This window comes from Podarcis tiliguerta (genome assembly GCF_965153285.1).
Source record: "Podarcis tiliguerta genome assembly, chromosome: 6".
In the NCBI taxonomy this organism is placed as follows: domain Eukaryota; kingdom Metazoa; phylum Chordata; class Lepidosauria; order Squamata; family Lacertidae; genus Podarcis; species Podarcis tiliguerta.
Window position 1 is genome coordinate 36348167 of NC_139539.1, and position 16953 is coordinate 36365119.

The 16953-nt window shown below is 46.1% G+C and overlaps 1 protein-coding gene across 1 annotated transcript in view; it reads left to right on the forward strand.

Annotated features, from left to right (window-relative positions):
* Window positions 1-16442, forward strand: part of INKA2 (inka box actin regulator 2) — a 35138-nt gene extending 18696 nt beyond the window's left edge. Inside the window, exon 2 of the mRNA XM_083446147.1 lies at window positions 14482-16442. Within this exon, the coding sequence (XP_083302273.1) occupies window positions 14482-15528 (1047 nt within the window). The 3' untranslated portion in view covers window positions 15529-16442. The remainder of the gene's footprint in view (window positions 1-14481) is intronic.
* The last annotated feature ends 511 nt before the right edge of the window (window positions 16443-16953 follow it).

Sequence of the window (16953 nt, forward strand, 5' to 3'; positions counted from 1 at the left end):
CGTCTCTAGAGACCCCCCTAGGAATGTTTTTGCCATATAGAGATTTGCTCAGATCATGAGGGACTTATTCAGAGCACCCAGAACAGTGTCTGGTTTAATTTCAGCTTTTACATTTTTATATGGTTTGCCATTGTTTTATTTCTGTTTTCAATTGTATTGTATGAATGTTGTGTATGTTATTGGGATTTGCATGGCCAAGGAAGGTTCAGTCCAAGCTCTCAGGCAGAATTCTCAGCCACTGCCCACAACCTGATTCTTTAAACTGTATGATCAGCGTTCTTCTACCTTAGGGGCTCCCAGCACCCCCAGCTCTCTGTTCTAGACCACCAACCTTGTAAAGGTACCTCTTTCTCCCTCACAGTTGACTCTCCTTTATTGGCATCCTGTATACTAACAGATAATTCATTCGCCAAATGCGGCCAAATAGGTAGCCAAAACGCCACCATCGGCTCACAAGAGAAACTGATCAGCAGACCCAGGTTTGTAGAAGTAGACCCACCACCCCATACCCAAAATACCTTCAGGAACACCAGCGGGGAGGTTAGGAGAAGGTGTCAATGCAGCTTACGAACTAAGTGTGCTCAGTTGTATGGAATGCTGACTACTTTGGATGGAAAGAAAAACTGATGGGGAGAGGAAATGAAATGAAGGATACTGGAAAGGGCATGGCTACCTGAAACTCTTAACAGGAGTACTCCACACTACTTGTTACTCATAAAATTCAGATAGCCATGTGCTGATACTCCTCCTCTTCTGAGGCAACCCTGGAAAGAGAGACAGGGAGGAGAATGCAGTATCAGACTGGAAACCATGAACAGGAAACCTAGACAAGTCGATAATTGTTGCTTGTTAGTGTATGCTGAGGGGCGATTGTATCAGACATTGTGAAGGGTTGAGAGGGAGTAGCTTTGCATACTTAGTCAGATAAGGTCTGGATAAGGCCAGGAAGAAAGCTGAGTCAGCTTCCCTGCCTTCGCCATTCCTCCTTAGGTCATGGAAATGCAGCTTGTAGCTTATCCATGTGGCGCCAACCTTAAACTACCTTTGACTCATATGACTAAAAGGTAAAAGCTCTGGTGGATTACCATGCAGGGAAATGGGATTTGCACCCTTTGGCTAAATTCCCTTTGGTCTGTTACAAAGCTACAGAGAATTACCCAAGGCACACTTAGTCCCAAACAGTTTGAAACTAGTTGTTAGCTCTGAGTCACTCGAGAGACGCACATTAAAGAAATAGCTTTTCTGTTGACACTCCACAAATCATGCAAGATATAACTTCTCAGTAAATCCACGCCAGGGGAAATGTAAAACTGGGACTGCATAGAGCTGCATCACAATTTTTTAGCTTAATTGTAGGATTAATTTAGGTGAGAAGGGGGAAAGTTCTGACTTTCTATTACTAGTGCAACCCAGAAGCAACTCATCAGCTTAATCACACATAATGAGGAGGTACCCTTGCTGCAGGGTGAGAGCATCACTGACTTTAACACCGCCGGATATCTGCAGATCTGCACCCAAGAGTGTAAGTGTGCATGTTTGCCTTTTAAAAGGTTTAGAAATTAACTAAAATATATAGTTGCAGCACTTCATTAGTTAGTTCAATAAATCGCTTTCAACTGATAAAAATGTGCATCAGGAATCCTACTTTTTTATTTTAAAAATGTGTACAATTTTCAATGCATGTAATTCTAAAACCCTAATAGGGTGGTCAGGGATGCGGGTGGCGCTGTGGGTTAAACCACAGAGCCTAGGACTTGCTGATCAGAAGGTTGGCGGTTCAAATCCCCACAATGGGGTGAGCTCCCGTTGTTCAGTCCCTGCTCCTGCCAACCTAGCAGTTCGAAAGCACGTCAAAGTGCAAGTAAATAAATAGGTACCGCTCCGATGGGAAGGTAAACGGCGTTTCCGTGCGCTGCTCTGGTTCGCCAGAAGCGGCTTAGTCATGCTGGCCACATGACCCGGAAGCTGTACGCCGGCTCCCTCGAACAATAAAGTGAGATGTGCGCCGCAACCCCAGAGTCGGTCATAACTGGACCTAATGGTCAGGGGTCCCTTTACCTTTAATAGGGTGGTCATTCCTATTGTATAAAGGCAGTCCTCAATTTGTAGGGCTGTCTGGTCCAATTCTGGTCTGGAGCCAAATTAATCAGATTAATCAAAGATTGCATGATTTAAATGCAACTACAAGCTATAGCTATAACAATCCAGGAAGTGAGAGGGAATCCAAACACATGGGGGGAAGGAGGATGTGAGTGGGTCCATAGCATAGTCACGACGGTCAAAGCATAGTTTGTCCATGACATCTAGAATGAACCCGAGTAGTGGACTAAGCTAATAGATGATGAGTGGGTCAGAGTTGAGAACACCCAGCTTCAAGTCTGATGTCCATGTTTTTGTTGATATTGCATTTGCACTCACAACACACCAAACCAGTTCAGAGAGTTGGTAGGCTCATTATCAAGGTGGTCCTCAGACATGTTTCTCTTCATTTTTTCGTTTCAAAGGGGCTGACGCAGTGGATTGTCCATTTTGTTTTCTTAATTTTTGTCTTCTACTAGCAAATTCCAATATACATACTTCTTCACTGGAAGATTTGCTTGAATGCAGCACCTGCATCAATTACTTTATCCATGCAGCAGCACCACCCCGCCACTGCCAAGAAACATCACCCCCATGGAATTGATGTCATTTCTGTAAAATCCTTTTGTGCTGATTATAGCATCCTTTTCGAATAATCCAAATATTGTTCGTCGAGGGTTCTGTTTCCTCCCCCTCTTTATTAAAAGCTGCCATGGCAATCCCCCTTTTCCTGTTCCCAGGGTTTCACTTAACAATAACTTCCTCTCACAACACCTCTTCCATCCAGGGGCTGGACATCTGTCTTCCTTCCAATTATGAGAAGCTTCTTCTGCTTCTAGTTCAGCTGGGCCGTGTTATCCCTCTTTTCCTCCATCTGTACCAAAATATTACCACAGTCCCGGGCAGCACAGATGTGGTGACAAGCTGGAAACAAAAACAAATTTGTCTCAAGGGGATCGGCTGACACTGAATTCCAGGGAAGCATTGCAAACGCTGGCTCTCTTACAAAAACAAATAGATCGGCAGGGAGATAAGACACCAAGTGTTTCAAATGAGGTTCTCATTTCCAAAGACTTGAATTGTTTGGTTAAGGTGGGAAAAGACAATTGAAATGGACGAAGGTGTTAACCTTAGTTGTGTTTATGTCTTCGGAAAGGACATGTTTTGTTTTGTTTAAATAAATATTACATTGAGATTAATATAGGCCCACCTGATTCTGGAGGCATGGGATAGTATCTGCATATTCAAGTGCAGGCTTTGTTGGGGTAACCAACCTGGTGTTCTCCAGATGTTGTTTGACTTCAACACCCATCAGCCCCAGCAAGTATGGCTGATCTTCATGGACGATGGGAGCTGTCCAACAACATTTGAAGGGCACTGTATTGGCTACCTCTGCCATCTAATTCCACTATGACATCCTCTTGAGCTCTTCCCTTTTTATTTCCTTTGCATCTCCTGCCATTCCCATTTCTTCTGAAGTTAGATTGCACAAAGCAGAATTCATTGCTACAGTCGTGCAAAAACACAATTGCTTTGGATACAGCCTATTTGATTTGTAAGTACACATAGCATAAGATTCATGGAATTAATTTGCAAAGCAGTTCCGATACAGCCATTTATCGTGAGAACCTCAAAACCAGAGCCTGAATTCATCTCAGCCTATAACTTGTTTATACAGTTGTAAGGTGACTCAAAAGTTGAAGCAGTAAACATTTACAAGACTACTGAGTGCTGCCAAGCAAACAAAAAAAAATACTTATGGTAAGCTATTAAAAAAAAAAAAAATCTTAGCATATTTGTATGCCTTTTCTCTGGTTTTTAGCTGAAAGTAAACCAAAATCAATAGAGCTAACAACAGGCAAGAAAAATGTTTTGGGGTTTTTTTGTCAACTGAAAAACAACTTTTAAGTAGAAACTACTTTCTTCCTATATACACAAATATCTAAGTCCATTGCCATTCTGCAGTTTGTGTAGCCTCAGGTCTCATCCTCAGAAAATTACACAACTAGGAACAAAATGAGAACAAAATGGGCCAGGACTCGCCTAAAACTAGCATAGACCTTAGGAGTATAGAACTGAATATTCTGCGTCTTTGCTTTCATAACTTTGTTTTGTTCCTGCAAAAGATATTTAGCTAGCATATGGAATATAGGGTTCTTACATTTCCCATGTGTAAGATTTTCAGAGCAAGTAGCACAGGAAAATTCCTTTAGTTAAGTAAATCCGTTAAATTTTTCAGGAGATGCCACTCTATATACCTGTCAGTTGGCTTGATGGGAAGTTTATCTTCAGGGCACTTTATGTAACTATTGTGTCTGATTATATAAAGCTCACCTAAATAAAAAATGCCAGCTATTCAATTAATTATGACCTTTGCATTCAGGCCTGGGCTGCAGAAGTTGGTAGTGAGAACAACACAAGTATGGATTCTGCCTTCTCTGCCTTAAGATGACCACTAAGATGTTGTAGAAGAAACGGTCCCAGGGCTTTCAGTTTATGTCTGCACCTCAATGTCTTTGGATCTCACTGTCAGGCTCTGCAATAGGGTCAGATCAGGGCGGTAAAGGGCAAAACAAGATAGCAAAAATGCCATGGACAGTTTCTAGCATCCAAATCCCAACTCTCAAACAATAAACAACACTTGGACTCTGTTGTGTATTGAGTCAAAGGATTTTATATCTGTATTATTATTGTCTATATTTGCATTAGGGTAAAGTAACTGCCTTTTGGTTTCAGGGGGTACAGCTACTATTGGTTCATTTAAACTGCTGTATTTGGATCCTCTGTCTTATTGGTTTCCTCCAAAAGGCAGGACTGTGATTGCCTGATATTGTTCCCTCCAAAATGTATCCTTTCTAGCTAGTCCTCTGTCCCTATAAATGTAGCTTTCCCCTCCTCAGTCCTCAGTCTTGTTTGCTGTAATAAAGAAGTGTTACTAGAGAACTGTCTCCAGCAGATTATGTCAAGAGAGCTGAAATCACAAACCCCACGTCACAACAACTGGCGACGAAGGTGGGATCCGGAATGCTGAGGAGCGGTTAAACGCAGCCCTGCCTCAGAGTCCGGATTGCAGCTAAGAACAAGACTCACTGGCCAGCTGAGAAGACGACCCTGCCACAGGACAATGGAGAGTCCAAGGGTATTGGAGCCCTTCCAGCCATCAGAGCCCCACACGTGGGAAGACTACGTCGAACGCTTCGAGTTCTTCGCAGTGGCTCAAGGGATCACCGATGCCAGCAAAAGAAGGGCCACATTCCTGAGCTACTGTGGGCCTGAGACCTTCAAGCTGGCCAAGGCATTGCTTGCTCCAGCGAAGCTAAGTGAGACATCTCTCAAAGATATTCTTGCCTGCCTAACAAGCCATTTGGCGCCTACTGAGACCAAGATGGCCCGGCGGATGGAGTTTCATGAGAGGCAGCAGCGTGCTGGGGAGTCTGTATCTGCATTTCTAGCTGAACTGCGGAAGCTCGCTCAGCACTGCGACTTCCAAAATCTGGAAGAGACTCTCCTGGATCGGTTTATCGGTGGTCTGAGCAGCAAGAAAGCCAGAAGACGCATCGTGGCTAAAGAAGAGGTTACCCTTGCTTCAGCCTTGAAGGAGGCCACCGCCACGGAGAATTATGAAAGAGAGGAGCTTGATGCCAGTCGCAAGGCCCCTAAGCCACAGATAGAAGTTGCGCATGCCATGGACGAGCTAGAGGCTACTCCGAGCCAGAGCCCAGTCCGTGGGGTCGAGTCAGTGCGTCAGGCCTGCACAGTGCACAAAGATCACCGAGGCAGGTGTCCAGGTTGTGGCGGAAACCATGAGCGGAAGAGTTGTCGTTTCCGGGATGCTATGTGCCGGACGTGCGGGAAGACAGGTCACATCGCCAGGGTCTGTAGATCGGCGGCGTTGGGAGCGACAGGAACACCTAGACTGGAGCATCGCAGACCGCCCACAGCAACCCATTTTCTAAAGGACTGCCACTATGTAACGGAGATCAACGGGAGGGTCGTGCAGTTCCCAGCGCAAGGCAAGGCACACGTCAAGGTGAAGATTGAGGGTCAGCAGTGCGACATGGAGGTGGACTCCGGATCTGGATTCACTATCGTGTCGGACCAGACCGCGAGGACATTCTTCCCCAGGGGTAAGTTGCCCCCTCTGGAGCCCTTCCCGGCAACCTTGCAGTCATACTCAGCGGGCCGCATCCATGTTATGGGAATGTGTGCCGTGAGAGTTCAGTTCCGGGACAAACAGGCTGTACTCAAACTGGTGATTGCGAAGGGCAGTCGCCCCAGTCTCCTGGGCACTGACTGGTTCCCCGCCCTGGGACTGAGTATATCAGGGCTTAATTCAATCCAAACCTGCCCTGAGATGAGCGAGGCATTATGCAAAGAGTTTGCTGGTCTCTTTAATGGAAAACTGGGTTGTTATAAAGGGCCCCCAGTTGACTTCGAGTTGGACCCTGGGGTGGCCCCAATCCGACTCAAACCAAGGCGAGTGCCATTTGCACTGCAACCCAAGATCGAAGCAGAGCTGGATAAATTGGTCAAGCAGGGAGTTCTCTCACCCGTGGACTCTGCTAAGTGGGAGACTCCAATCGTCACGCCCCTTAAAGCAAATGGGGAAGTCAGGATCTGTGCAGATTACAAATGTACTATCAATAAGGCACTCAGGGGAAACTCATACCCCATTCCAGTCGTATCACATCTGTTGGCTAAACTGGCTGGGGGCAAGGTGTTTGCCAAAATTGACCTGGCACAAGCCTACCAACAGCTGCCAGTAACCCCACAATCAGCGGAAGCACAGACTATTGTCACACATAAAGGGGCGTTCAGAGTTAACAGATTACAATTTGGAGTTTGTGTGGCCCCAGGGATTTTTCAAGGGCTCATGGAACGCCTGTTAAGAGGTCTGCCGGGGGTCTTGCCATTTTTTGATGACGTTTTGATTGCTGGAAAAGACCCACAGGAACTGGTTGCGCGTGTCCGTGCAGTGTTGCTCAAGTTCAAGGAGGTGGGGTTGCAACTGAAAAAGGAAAAATGCAGTTTTGGGGTGCCAGCTGTGGATTTCTTGGGGTTTAAAATTGATGCATCAGGCATCCACCCCACAGATGCTAAGATTAAGGCCATCATCGAGGCACCACGACCACAGAACAAGACGGAGTTGCAGTCATTCCTGGGACTTATTAACTTTTATCATTCGTTCTTACCCCATAAAGCTTCGGTAGCTGAACCATTACATAGACTGTTGCAGAAAAAGAATGTGTGGCGATGGGGGCAGGGGCAGCAGAAGGCTTTTGACTCCTTGCGAAGAATGCTGAGTAGCGGGAGCGTCCTTGCTCATTATGATGAGTCAAAGCCGCTGGTCCTGGCATGTGATGCCTCTCAATACGGCCTGGGGGCGGTGCTGAGTCATAGGGAACTGGATGGGTCGGAAAAGCCCATCTCTTTCTATTCCCGTACGTTGTCGCCCACGGAGCGCAACTATGCTCAAATTGACAAAGAGGCGCTTGCAATTGTGGCAGGAATCAAAAAGTTCCATGATTATGTGTACGGTCGCCATTTCTCCATTGAAACGGACCACAAACCACTGTTAGGGTTGTTCAACCCGAACAAACAAACGCCACAAATTCTCTCCCCCAGAATGTTGCGTTGGTCTATATTCCTGAACGGGTTCCAGTACACCTTGACCCATGTGCCGGGGAAACGGTTGTGCCACGCTGATGCGCTGAGTCGATTGGCCCTTCCTGGCGGGAGCAATGAGGATCCCGCTCCAGCGGAGCACATAATGATGCTGGAAACACTTCCGGGGGCTCCTGTAACGGCTACTGATATAGCTGAGAAAACGAGGAAAGATGCTGTTCTCTCCCGTGTGCTCACTTGGGTGGGGAGGGGGTGGCCAGGTGGTCCGCATGAAGACAAATTCAGGCCTTATGCGACAAGGCAGCACGAGTTGTCCATGCATAAGGGTTGTCTCCTGTGGGGAGATAGGGTGATCATCCCAGCACCACTGAGAAACAGGGTGCTTGAGACGCTTCACATGGGACACCCGGGAATGGTCAGGATGAAGTCGCTAGCCCGATGTTATGTGTGGTGGCCTGGAATGGACCAGAACATAGAACAATGGGTACGAACATGTAAGGCATGCCAAGAGGTGCGGCCAGAAGTGGCCAGAGCACCAGTTCACTGGTGGGAGCAGTCCAGATCTCCCTGGAGCCGGCTGCACTTAGATTTTGCTGGGCCATTCCAGGGGAAGGTCTTTTTGGTTGTCGTCGATGCATATTCCAAATGGTTAGAAGTGGCGATGGTCCCTAGCATGGCATCAGCTGCCGTAATCAAGGTGTTGAGGCAGCTGTTTGCAACCCACGGGTTACCTGAGACCATTGTATCAGATAATGGGGCAGCTTTTGTATCCCAAGAATTCAGGGCATTCTTGGCTGATAACTTCATAAGAGGGGTCACATCCGCGCCCTTTCACCCATCCTCCAATGGGCAGGCTGAGCGCATGGTAAGAACAGCCAAAGAATCCATTGCGCGCTTAATGGAGGGTAACTGGTCAGCTCGCATCGCGCGAATGTTATTTTTGCAGCATGCGACGCCGTGTACTGCGACGGGCAAGTCGCCAGCTGAGCTGCTCTTGGGTAGAAGACTGGTAACGGTGCTGGATTATGTCCACCCGGATAAAATGCCAAACCATAATTCAAGAGCAAACCCCCAGGCTGAGACTGACACAACAAGGTATCTCGCCCCTGAAGATCTGGTCTGGGTGAGGAACTATTCACGAGGTTCGCGGTGGGTGGCTGGTGTGGTCACCCGGGCTAGTGGACCTGTGTCCTATTATGTAACCTTGGAAAATGGGCAAGTTTGGAAGAGACATATAGATCAGCTGAGGCGCCGGGCGCTCAGCAGGGAGGAGTCAGATAATTCATCCCTGGCTAACGACGCAGAGCTGCAAGACCAGAGTGAAAATGGCCCAGAGGTGCAGTCACCAGGGGCTTCAGCAAATGAACCAGGGTCTGCTAGTCCTCATGATGACGAGGTACAGGTAGGGAACCCTGAGATGTCTGGGACTCCATCTGTTCCTGAGGAAACCCCTATAGCAGCCCCTCTACCACAGGTAACACCCAATCCAGAACCGGCAACGCCTGTTGTCAGGAGATCAAGTAGAAGTTGTAGGACCCCACAGTACCTGAGAGATTACGTCTGCTGTGCTCACTAGGGGGGGAGGGGTGTTGTGTATTGAGTCAAAGGATTTTATATCTGTATTATTATTGTCTATATTTGCATTAGGGTAAAGTAACTGCCTTTTGGTTTCAGGGGGTACAGCTACTATTGGTTCATTTAAACTGCTGTATTTGGATCCTCTGTCTTATTGGTTTCCTCCAAAAGGCAGGACTGTGATTGCCTGATATTGTTCCCTCCAAAATGTATCCTTTCTAGCTAGTCCTCTGTCCCTATAAATGTAGCTTTCCCCTCCTCAGTCCTCAGTCTTGTTTGCTGTAATAAAGAAGTGTTACTAGAGAACTGTCTCCAGCAGATTATGTCAAGAGAGCTGAAATCACAAACCCCACGTCACAACAGACTCAATCTTCTCAGAGCTGCATTCACACTGTGCACAGGCTTCCCAAAGGCATTTGGTTGGTCTCTGTGATAACAGGTTGCGTGTCAAGGACCCCCAAGACACCGCTGAATAAAAACACGGTTCACACATCATTTTTGTTTTGGGTTTTGACATAATTTTGGCCACAACTTTATTGAATTACAGATGTGAGTGGCTGCTTAGGCATTGGTTAGCGACTATCTGTTCCCACTTGGAGGTAGGAACAGAACTGACAACCACATCCGTGCAGAAGTCAGTAAGGGTAAACAATTCTGGGGAGAGAATAAAGCTGGGTGCCAGGCTCACACCTCTCCCCAAATGCTCCCTGGGGCTCTTGCGTGGCCCTAGCCCTTTGTCAGGGATACGGACAAAAGCATGGCAAGCCTCTGGAGTCCTTTAACAGAATACCCTTGCAGCAGCAGCATTGAAGGGGCAGGCACAGCCAACCTCATCCCCTCCACCAACCAAAAAATTAACCAATGCTTAACCGCAACTTACAAGTTGTGACGATTTGCTACACAGTTGGCAAAACCCAAATGGCACCAGCCAATCAGCCAAATGGTAAAATTCCTACCGGGCCCCTGCTCCAAAGCAAACGACCCCATGACAGGCATAGCAAGGTCAGCGCAAACAAACCCTAAATAAAGGGAGGGTGGGCGGGTGATCTGATGTGCGCAGTGAAAAGAAGAAGCTCAATGCTGCGCACAGGGACCTATATAGCACCCCCATCAATCAAATAAAATTGCAACCATCAATTTTCCCCAGCAACATTGGGGGTGCCCAATCAAATTTGTGGCCATCCAAACTAACCCGCCCAGCAACAGGGCATGTCATGGTTGCTCCCATCGCAACACGTGCTCTCCATGATGGAGAACCCGCATTGTTGGACTAGATGGGCCATTGGCCTGATCCAGCAGGCTCTTCTGAACTTATTAGGGGTTTTGTTTCAAAAAATCCACACCCTGATGTTGGAATGTGGGGAACTGAACTTAAGATGGGGGAAAATGAGAAACGGAAAGAAGCTGAAGTAGACAGATTTGCAAATAAGCAGTGAGAAGAGCGAGGAAAAGGAGCAGTAACTTCCGCATTCCTTGGGCTTTATGAGATGGTGAGAAGCAGGGATGATTGTGGCGAAGAGATGAGCCTCCAAATCCTGGTCCTAAATGTCTCATCTTAACAGCTGGAAGCAATTACTCCTGGAGTCAGCTAGTTAAAAGTGCATAACAATGAATAAGACATGTTTAGGGACCCGTTGTTAATTAGCCATTATTTTGAGTTCCCTTGCAGCTTTAACTGAGATGCTTTAGCTCACTTCACAGCACACCCTGCCTCAAAATGGCACACAGAATCTCTAGTGCTTTAAGACATTTTGCTGCGGGATGCCTTATGTAACAAGCCTTGCATAACTTCTGCTAAAAGCACCTCCAGCAGCATCAGGCTCGCTCTCTGAGGTTTTATGCCAAAATGCAAGTGAAGTTTGAAGTTAGTTTTTTAAAAATAAAAAATCGTAACATCAGAGTGGAACTATAAAGCTGGCATCCGTCTGTCCCGGGAGACAATAAAGGATTGCGCCTTTGGGGGGTGAACTCAAACTGTTGGAGGGTTATAGCACCTGCTGAGGCTGTAGAGACCGATACAGGAGAGGCATGTTTTGTTGCAGCTGGAGCCGATGTAGGCATCCAGTTGTCCTGCTGCAGGTGAGCATCCTTAGCACAGTTACCAAAAAATATGCACTTCGTTTGGAAGGGTGTGTGTGAAAATATTTGCAAAACTGAGTGCCCCCTTTTGGCACTGCTAGATCCAGTCTAGCACGCACACACACACACACACACACACACACACACACTTTGTGCCCCCCCCCTCGAAAAATAGGTGCTGGTACTCACCATGAAGTTGTTATAGTAAGTACCACACTTTTTAACAATGAAAAACAGGTGCCGGTACTACATACCCTTGAGAACCCCCTGGAAAAAAACACTGTGTGTGTGTATCCATCTCAGTGCCCATAAAAGAAAATCAAATAGTTCTTGGACAAGTTTGGATTTGATATCCCGTTCTTTCTACTGAGCCCAGTCAGTCGTCAGTCATGCTCAGAACCATTTGACGTGATTGACAATGGTTGCCCAAGACCTCCAATGAAAGGCCTTGTTCCCAGCCTGGTTATTTAAGATATTTTAGCTGAATGGGGTAGAAGTAAAATTTGGGTATATATTCTGCCACTGGAATTTGGAAAAAAATAAAAGGAGAGAAATGTTTCCTGGCTAGGAATTAAGCTCAGGCCATAGTAGGGAGAGTGCCAAAACTGGACCATTGGACTCAAACCCTTATGCTCCTTTGTTATCATCTCCTTCTCTTGAGACAGACGCTGGGAATGAGCGCGCCTGAAATGTTAATAATTCCTAATAGGTCCTTGTCACATGAGGCGTGCTTTGTGACGATACCCCTCCTTCCTCCCCCCTCCAAAAAACGGGGGAGTTAATTGAATCAATGAAGTGAACAGCACAGCCATCCAGCATATGCCGGCTTCCCCTGTCAGCCCCAGTCATTACTGCAGGACCCATTGTCACTCCTCGTTGCTTGATTACACCACTTGGCCTGCGAGGCGATTTGATGGGAAGTGTCCAATGAGGGGCCAAGCTGTTTCCAAAGTCAGCTTTGCAAAGCCCCAGATAAAAGGGGGCTTCCCTTAATAAGGCAGGAAAAGGTTAGGACGAGAGGCATTACAGCAAATCTGGAAAGAGGTAAGGTGATAGTTTTCTCTGAGGCTTAGAGAACAGATGGGCTCCCAGGAGGTTCTGCATGTGGGTAACAGAGGAGCTGTTTCTTTTCTAGGAACACGCTTATCACTTGTGTAGAAAGTCGGCAGAGCTTTTTGCAGCTTTGGCTATGAGCTAGCCAAGAAGGAGAGGGCTTTTAAAATTTAATCAGAAGTTAGGAGCAGCATCCTCTCAGCCTGGCAGCTCCATGCTCTGATATGCTGGCAGGCAGCTGGGTTTCTCGTTTCTTCTTCAGCTGCCTCTCTAGGTCCAGTTTTGAGCCTTAGTTATTGGAGAGGCACTTGCATGCTTCTGGGTGCGTTTAGCGGTTTCAGCATGGTACGAGCCTCTCTGATCCTGACGAGATCTTGCATTCTCTGCTCCCAAGGAAACAGCCGAACTGGCAGGCAGCAGAGCTAATGTAGTGAAATGATGGCAGATAATGCCTGGCAATGGAGCTGCCAGCCTTGCGCATGGGTGTTAAAGGGGCAGCTGCAGAGCAAGAGACGCTCCCCCCAGACCCTCACTTAAAGAGAATGCAGTGAGTTTTTGAACAACGCATGGTGATAACAGACATGTAGTTGCAGGCTCAGCCGTGAAACGGGTTGAAAAGCACATCAAAGAGTTACAGCTTCTCTCCTGCAGCTCTGTGCAAGAGAGAAAAAGAGGGTATAGTGGCAGGCAGCTGTTAGGAAGTATGGCCCGTTTGTTTTATGATGCCGCGTTGGGAATCAGATCTGGTTCCTCTGTAAGGGAAAGCGGGCAGTGAAAGGGCAGAGTGGAGAATTTAGAAGCTGCAGAAAATAGCCGGCATGTTTAGCATGGCAGGAAGGTAGCAAGAAATCCGTGCTAATGATAGGTCTAGTCTGGAAGCAACCCAGGAGAGGGCGGGGGGACGACCCCTCCCTCTTTTTTTGTTTAAGTTTATAAACTTGTGTGCATATTTAAAGCAATAATCCCCTTTACTGGTGATGATTATCATAATAATCACTGTCATTGATAATATATTTTTGTCATTTCTTAGAAGTATATGAAGCTATGACTTGCGTTTCTGCAAACAGCAGATAAGGTGGTAAGTCTGTATCTGGACTGCACCAATTCACATTCATGGTATAGTCTCAGATCACTGAATGTTCTCCCATACAAAAACATTCGCTTCAGATGCAGAACTTTGCACATCATGTCTTCCTCCTGACATACTAGGCTTCTTTGTTCATAGATTTTTTTTGCATGAAGTGTATAATCATGGGAGCCCCTTCCCACAGTTTGAAATGGTACTACCCATAGCCAGATTTGCCACTTCATCTGCTGTTTGTAAGAACTAGGCCACTTTCTCAGGGTAATAGGGTTAATTTTTTATAAGGAATCTTGATGCTTGATTGCATGCATGATGTGTTGGTTTTTTAAAAAAAATAAACTGAATTTATATCCTGCACTTCCTCTGAATGGAGCCTGGGGCAGCATAGAAAAATAGAAAATGAAAGATCACAGTTATGCCAAAAAAAATTAGGGGCATACAGTACCTCTGTGGAGGACTATGTGTTACTTACTCACTATCTGGCAATTGCCTAGGGAGCGTAGTTTGTTGTGCACACTGAAGAAGAATGAAACTGATGAAATTCAAACAAATGCTGGTTGGCTGAAACATAGGAGATGATAGATAGATAGATAGATAGATAGATAGATAGATAGATAGATGATAGATAGATATAGATAGATATAGATATAGATATAGATATAGATATAGATATAGATATAGATATAGATATAGATATAGATATAGATATATAGATAGATGTTTGATAGATAGAATAAAAACTGTACCAATGACCAGATCAGATTATACAGCTTTCAAATTCTTTGCACTTCTGTATCCTGCTGAAAACATAGAAAGAATCCAGCCTAGTAATGCATGATATTTATAGATCTCTATATAAGGCCAGACGAGTGGAAGAGAACAGAGTTCACTTCTCTTTCTCTGTTGTCTCAGTGAGACCTGCTGTTGTCATTTGGCTTCTTCTGCACTAATCTGAAATCCTCTTTTTCTCCCCCCTCTCCTAACAGCTTTCCATGAAGGAGGTTGGGGACGGGCTGCATGAACAGATGAACTGCATGATGGGTGCTCTGCAGGAGCTGAAACTCCTCCAGGTCCAGACAGCTTTGGAACAGCTGGAGATCTCAAGCAATCCAAGCCAGGTTCCAGGAATTGGCCAGCACCAATATTGTCAAAACAATCAGGAGGCACCAAGGGCAAGGTGTGAAGCCAGCAGACAGGGCGAGAAGCTGCTGGGAAGAAGCTACTTGCAGGACTGCAGTTCCTCAGCCTTTTCGTGCTCTACTCAGGGGTCACAATCCGCCAGCCCGCTTCACCGCATTACTTTGCCAGACAGTAGCCATGGATACATGGCTTCTTCCCTTAACAGTATAAGCAGTGAGGACTACTATCATGCGAGCGGACATTCATCAACAGTGAGCACGGCAGAGTACCATTCTCCGAGGACGTTTGAGTCGTCCAGTGAGCACATGACGAGAAGCTGGTTTTCCCAAGACACAAACAGCTGGTCTGAGAGTAGATCGGGATGCAGGGAATGTCAGTTCTCTGATGAGACTAACGACTGGACTTCTTCGCTAATGTCTCAGAGCAGGAATCGACAGCCTCTCATCTTGGGCGACAACATCTTTGCTGATTTGGTTGGAAACTGGTTGGATTTGCCTGAGATAGACAAAAAGGTGGAGAAGAATGAGACAACCCTGTCAAGCAGCAGGTCCCAGGAGTTTTGCAGAAAGTTCTCTCTCACAGCCAATATCTTTAAGAAGTTCTTAAGGAGCGTCCGGCCAGATCGAGACAGGTTGCTGAAGGAGAAGCCTTGCTGGCTGCCGACAGAAGATAAAGAGGCCGAAATCTTAAAGAGGCCCAAAAAGGCAAGCAAACAGAAGGGAACCTTTTACTTCCCGGTCCATGGGAACCTAGCAAACTCACACGACAAAGCAGAAAGGTGCCAAAAGAAGGAAACAGGCAAGGCCAAGGCCAAACATTGCACCAAGAAGATCCACAACACAATAGAACACACTCAGCCAGGGTTTGATTTTAACACAGCTGTATGGGTCTGAACTCCCAGAACTTGTTGTCTCCTTTGCCTCCACTGTTCTGCCCCAGTCAGGAGATAAAACAGTGAGAAAGGTGGAAGAAAAAGAGATCTGGCATGCATGGACTGGGGTGAGGAAAGGGAGAAGGAGTTGATCTCCATACATTGACACAAATCACTTCCCAACTAACATCTATTGGATAAAGGGAGTCAGTTTGTATGCAGAAACTCCCCACACTAATGCTTAAGAGAATCTTTCACAGTTTGGGGAATGAGGGGGCACAGCAGCGTCTTAATTAGCTGTTCCTCTAGACTCCCACTTTCATAGGCTTCAAGGTTGCCAAACATTTTCAGTTCATCTCTGATTCAGGTAGCAAGAGAATGTTACGTCTCAGTATGTGTGTGTGTGTGTGTGTGTGCAAGCTGGTGTGTGTGTGTTTACAATTTAACTCTGCTTTTTTCCTGTGTGCACTAAATCCTGGATCACGCTCCGGGTAAATGAATAAGCACTTGATAACTAAATTAAGAGTGAGGGTTGGATTTGTAAGAAGAAGAAGAGAGGCTGTGGGAAATGATTTGAGTGAAGTTTGTACAACCACATTGCGTTTTGACTGTTCTTTTTCTAAAGCGTTTTTTTCTGGCTCACCCCTCATGATCTGTACTGTACTAGAATGTGTCTAAGGAGTGCTATGTAGTGAGTAGCCAACCCATCGCTGCAACTTTAGGGTTACCAAACACTCTTCACCTCTTCATTTTGCCCTCAAAGCCTTAAACTCTGATGCCACACTGAGGTCCCAAGTTGCAATAGACCTTCCCTTGACTTTATTGTTTCATTTTGCATTTCTTACTCTGTACGAGTTTAGTCTTGTGAGAAATTAGTTCTCCGGCGGTCAGCTCTCCCAAGAGTTTGTTATTAATAAAGCGACGTTCCTCTCTCCACGTATGGCTTGGTGGGACCGTTTGTGCATTGTGACAAACTTGTGGAGCAATTCTCATTATGCCTCGGTTATGTAGGCGGCGAAGAAGCCTCATGTCACATGTCTCTGATGGCAGGAAGTTGAGGGTTCAGAAAGAAAACTGAAAAAGTGACAATGGGTGGTACGTCTGTGGTGATGGTTTCACTGGATGTTGGGACTGGCCCTGAATTCCCAAACTCCACTGCTTAACACCTGGCCGATTTTCTTGGGCCCTGCATTCCCCATCTGTAAAATGAAGAGCAGATGACTTAACCAGAACACAGGTTTGTACACTTTAGGAAAAAAGAATGAAGGCATAACACCCTGGGAAGCTGAATGGGTGCATCAAAGTTTCTTTTCTTTCTAAGATAGGAGTCAGTTTGACTCATACAACCTGGAAGTTTGTGCCAGAACTTACACCTACATTTTGAGTTGTTCTAATCTTGATTTGATTTTAACCAAACAGTACTATGCAGTTAATGTACTCCTTTCAA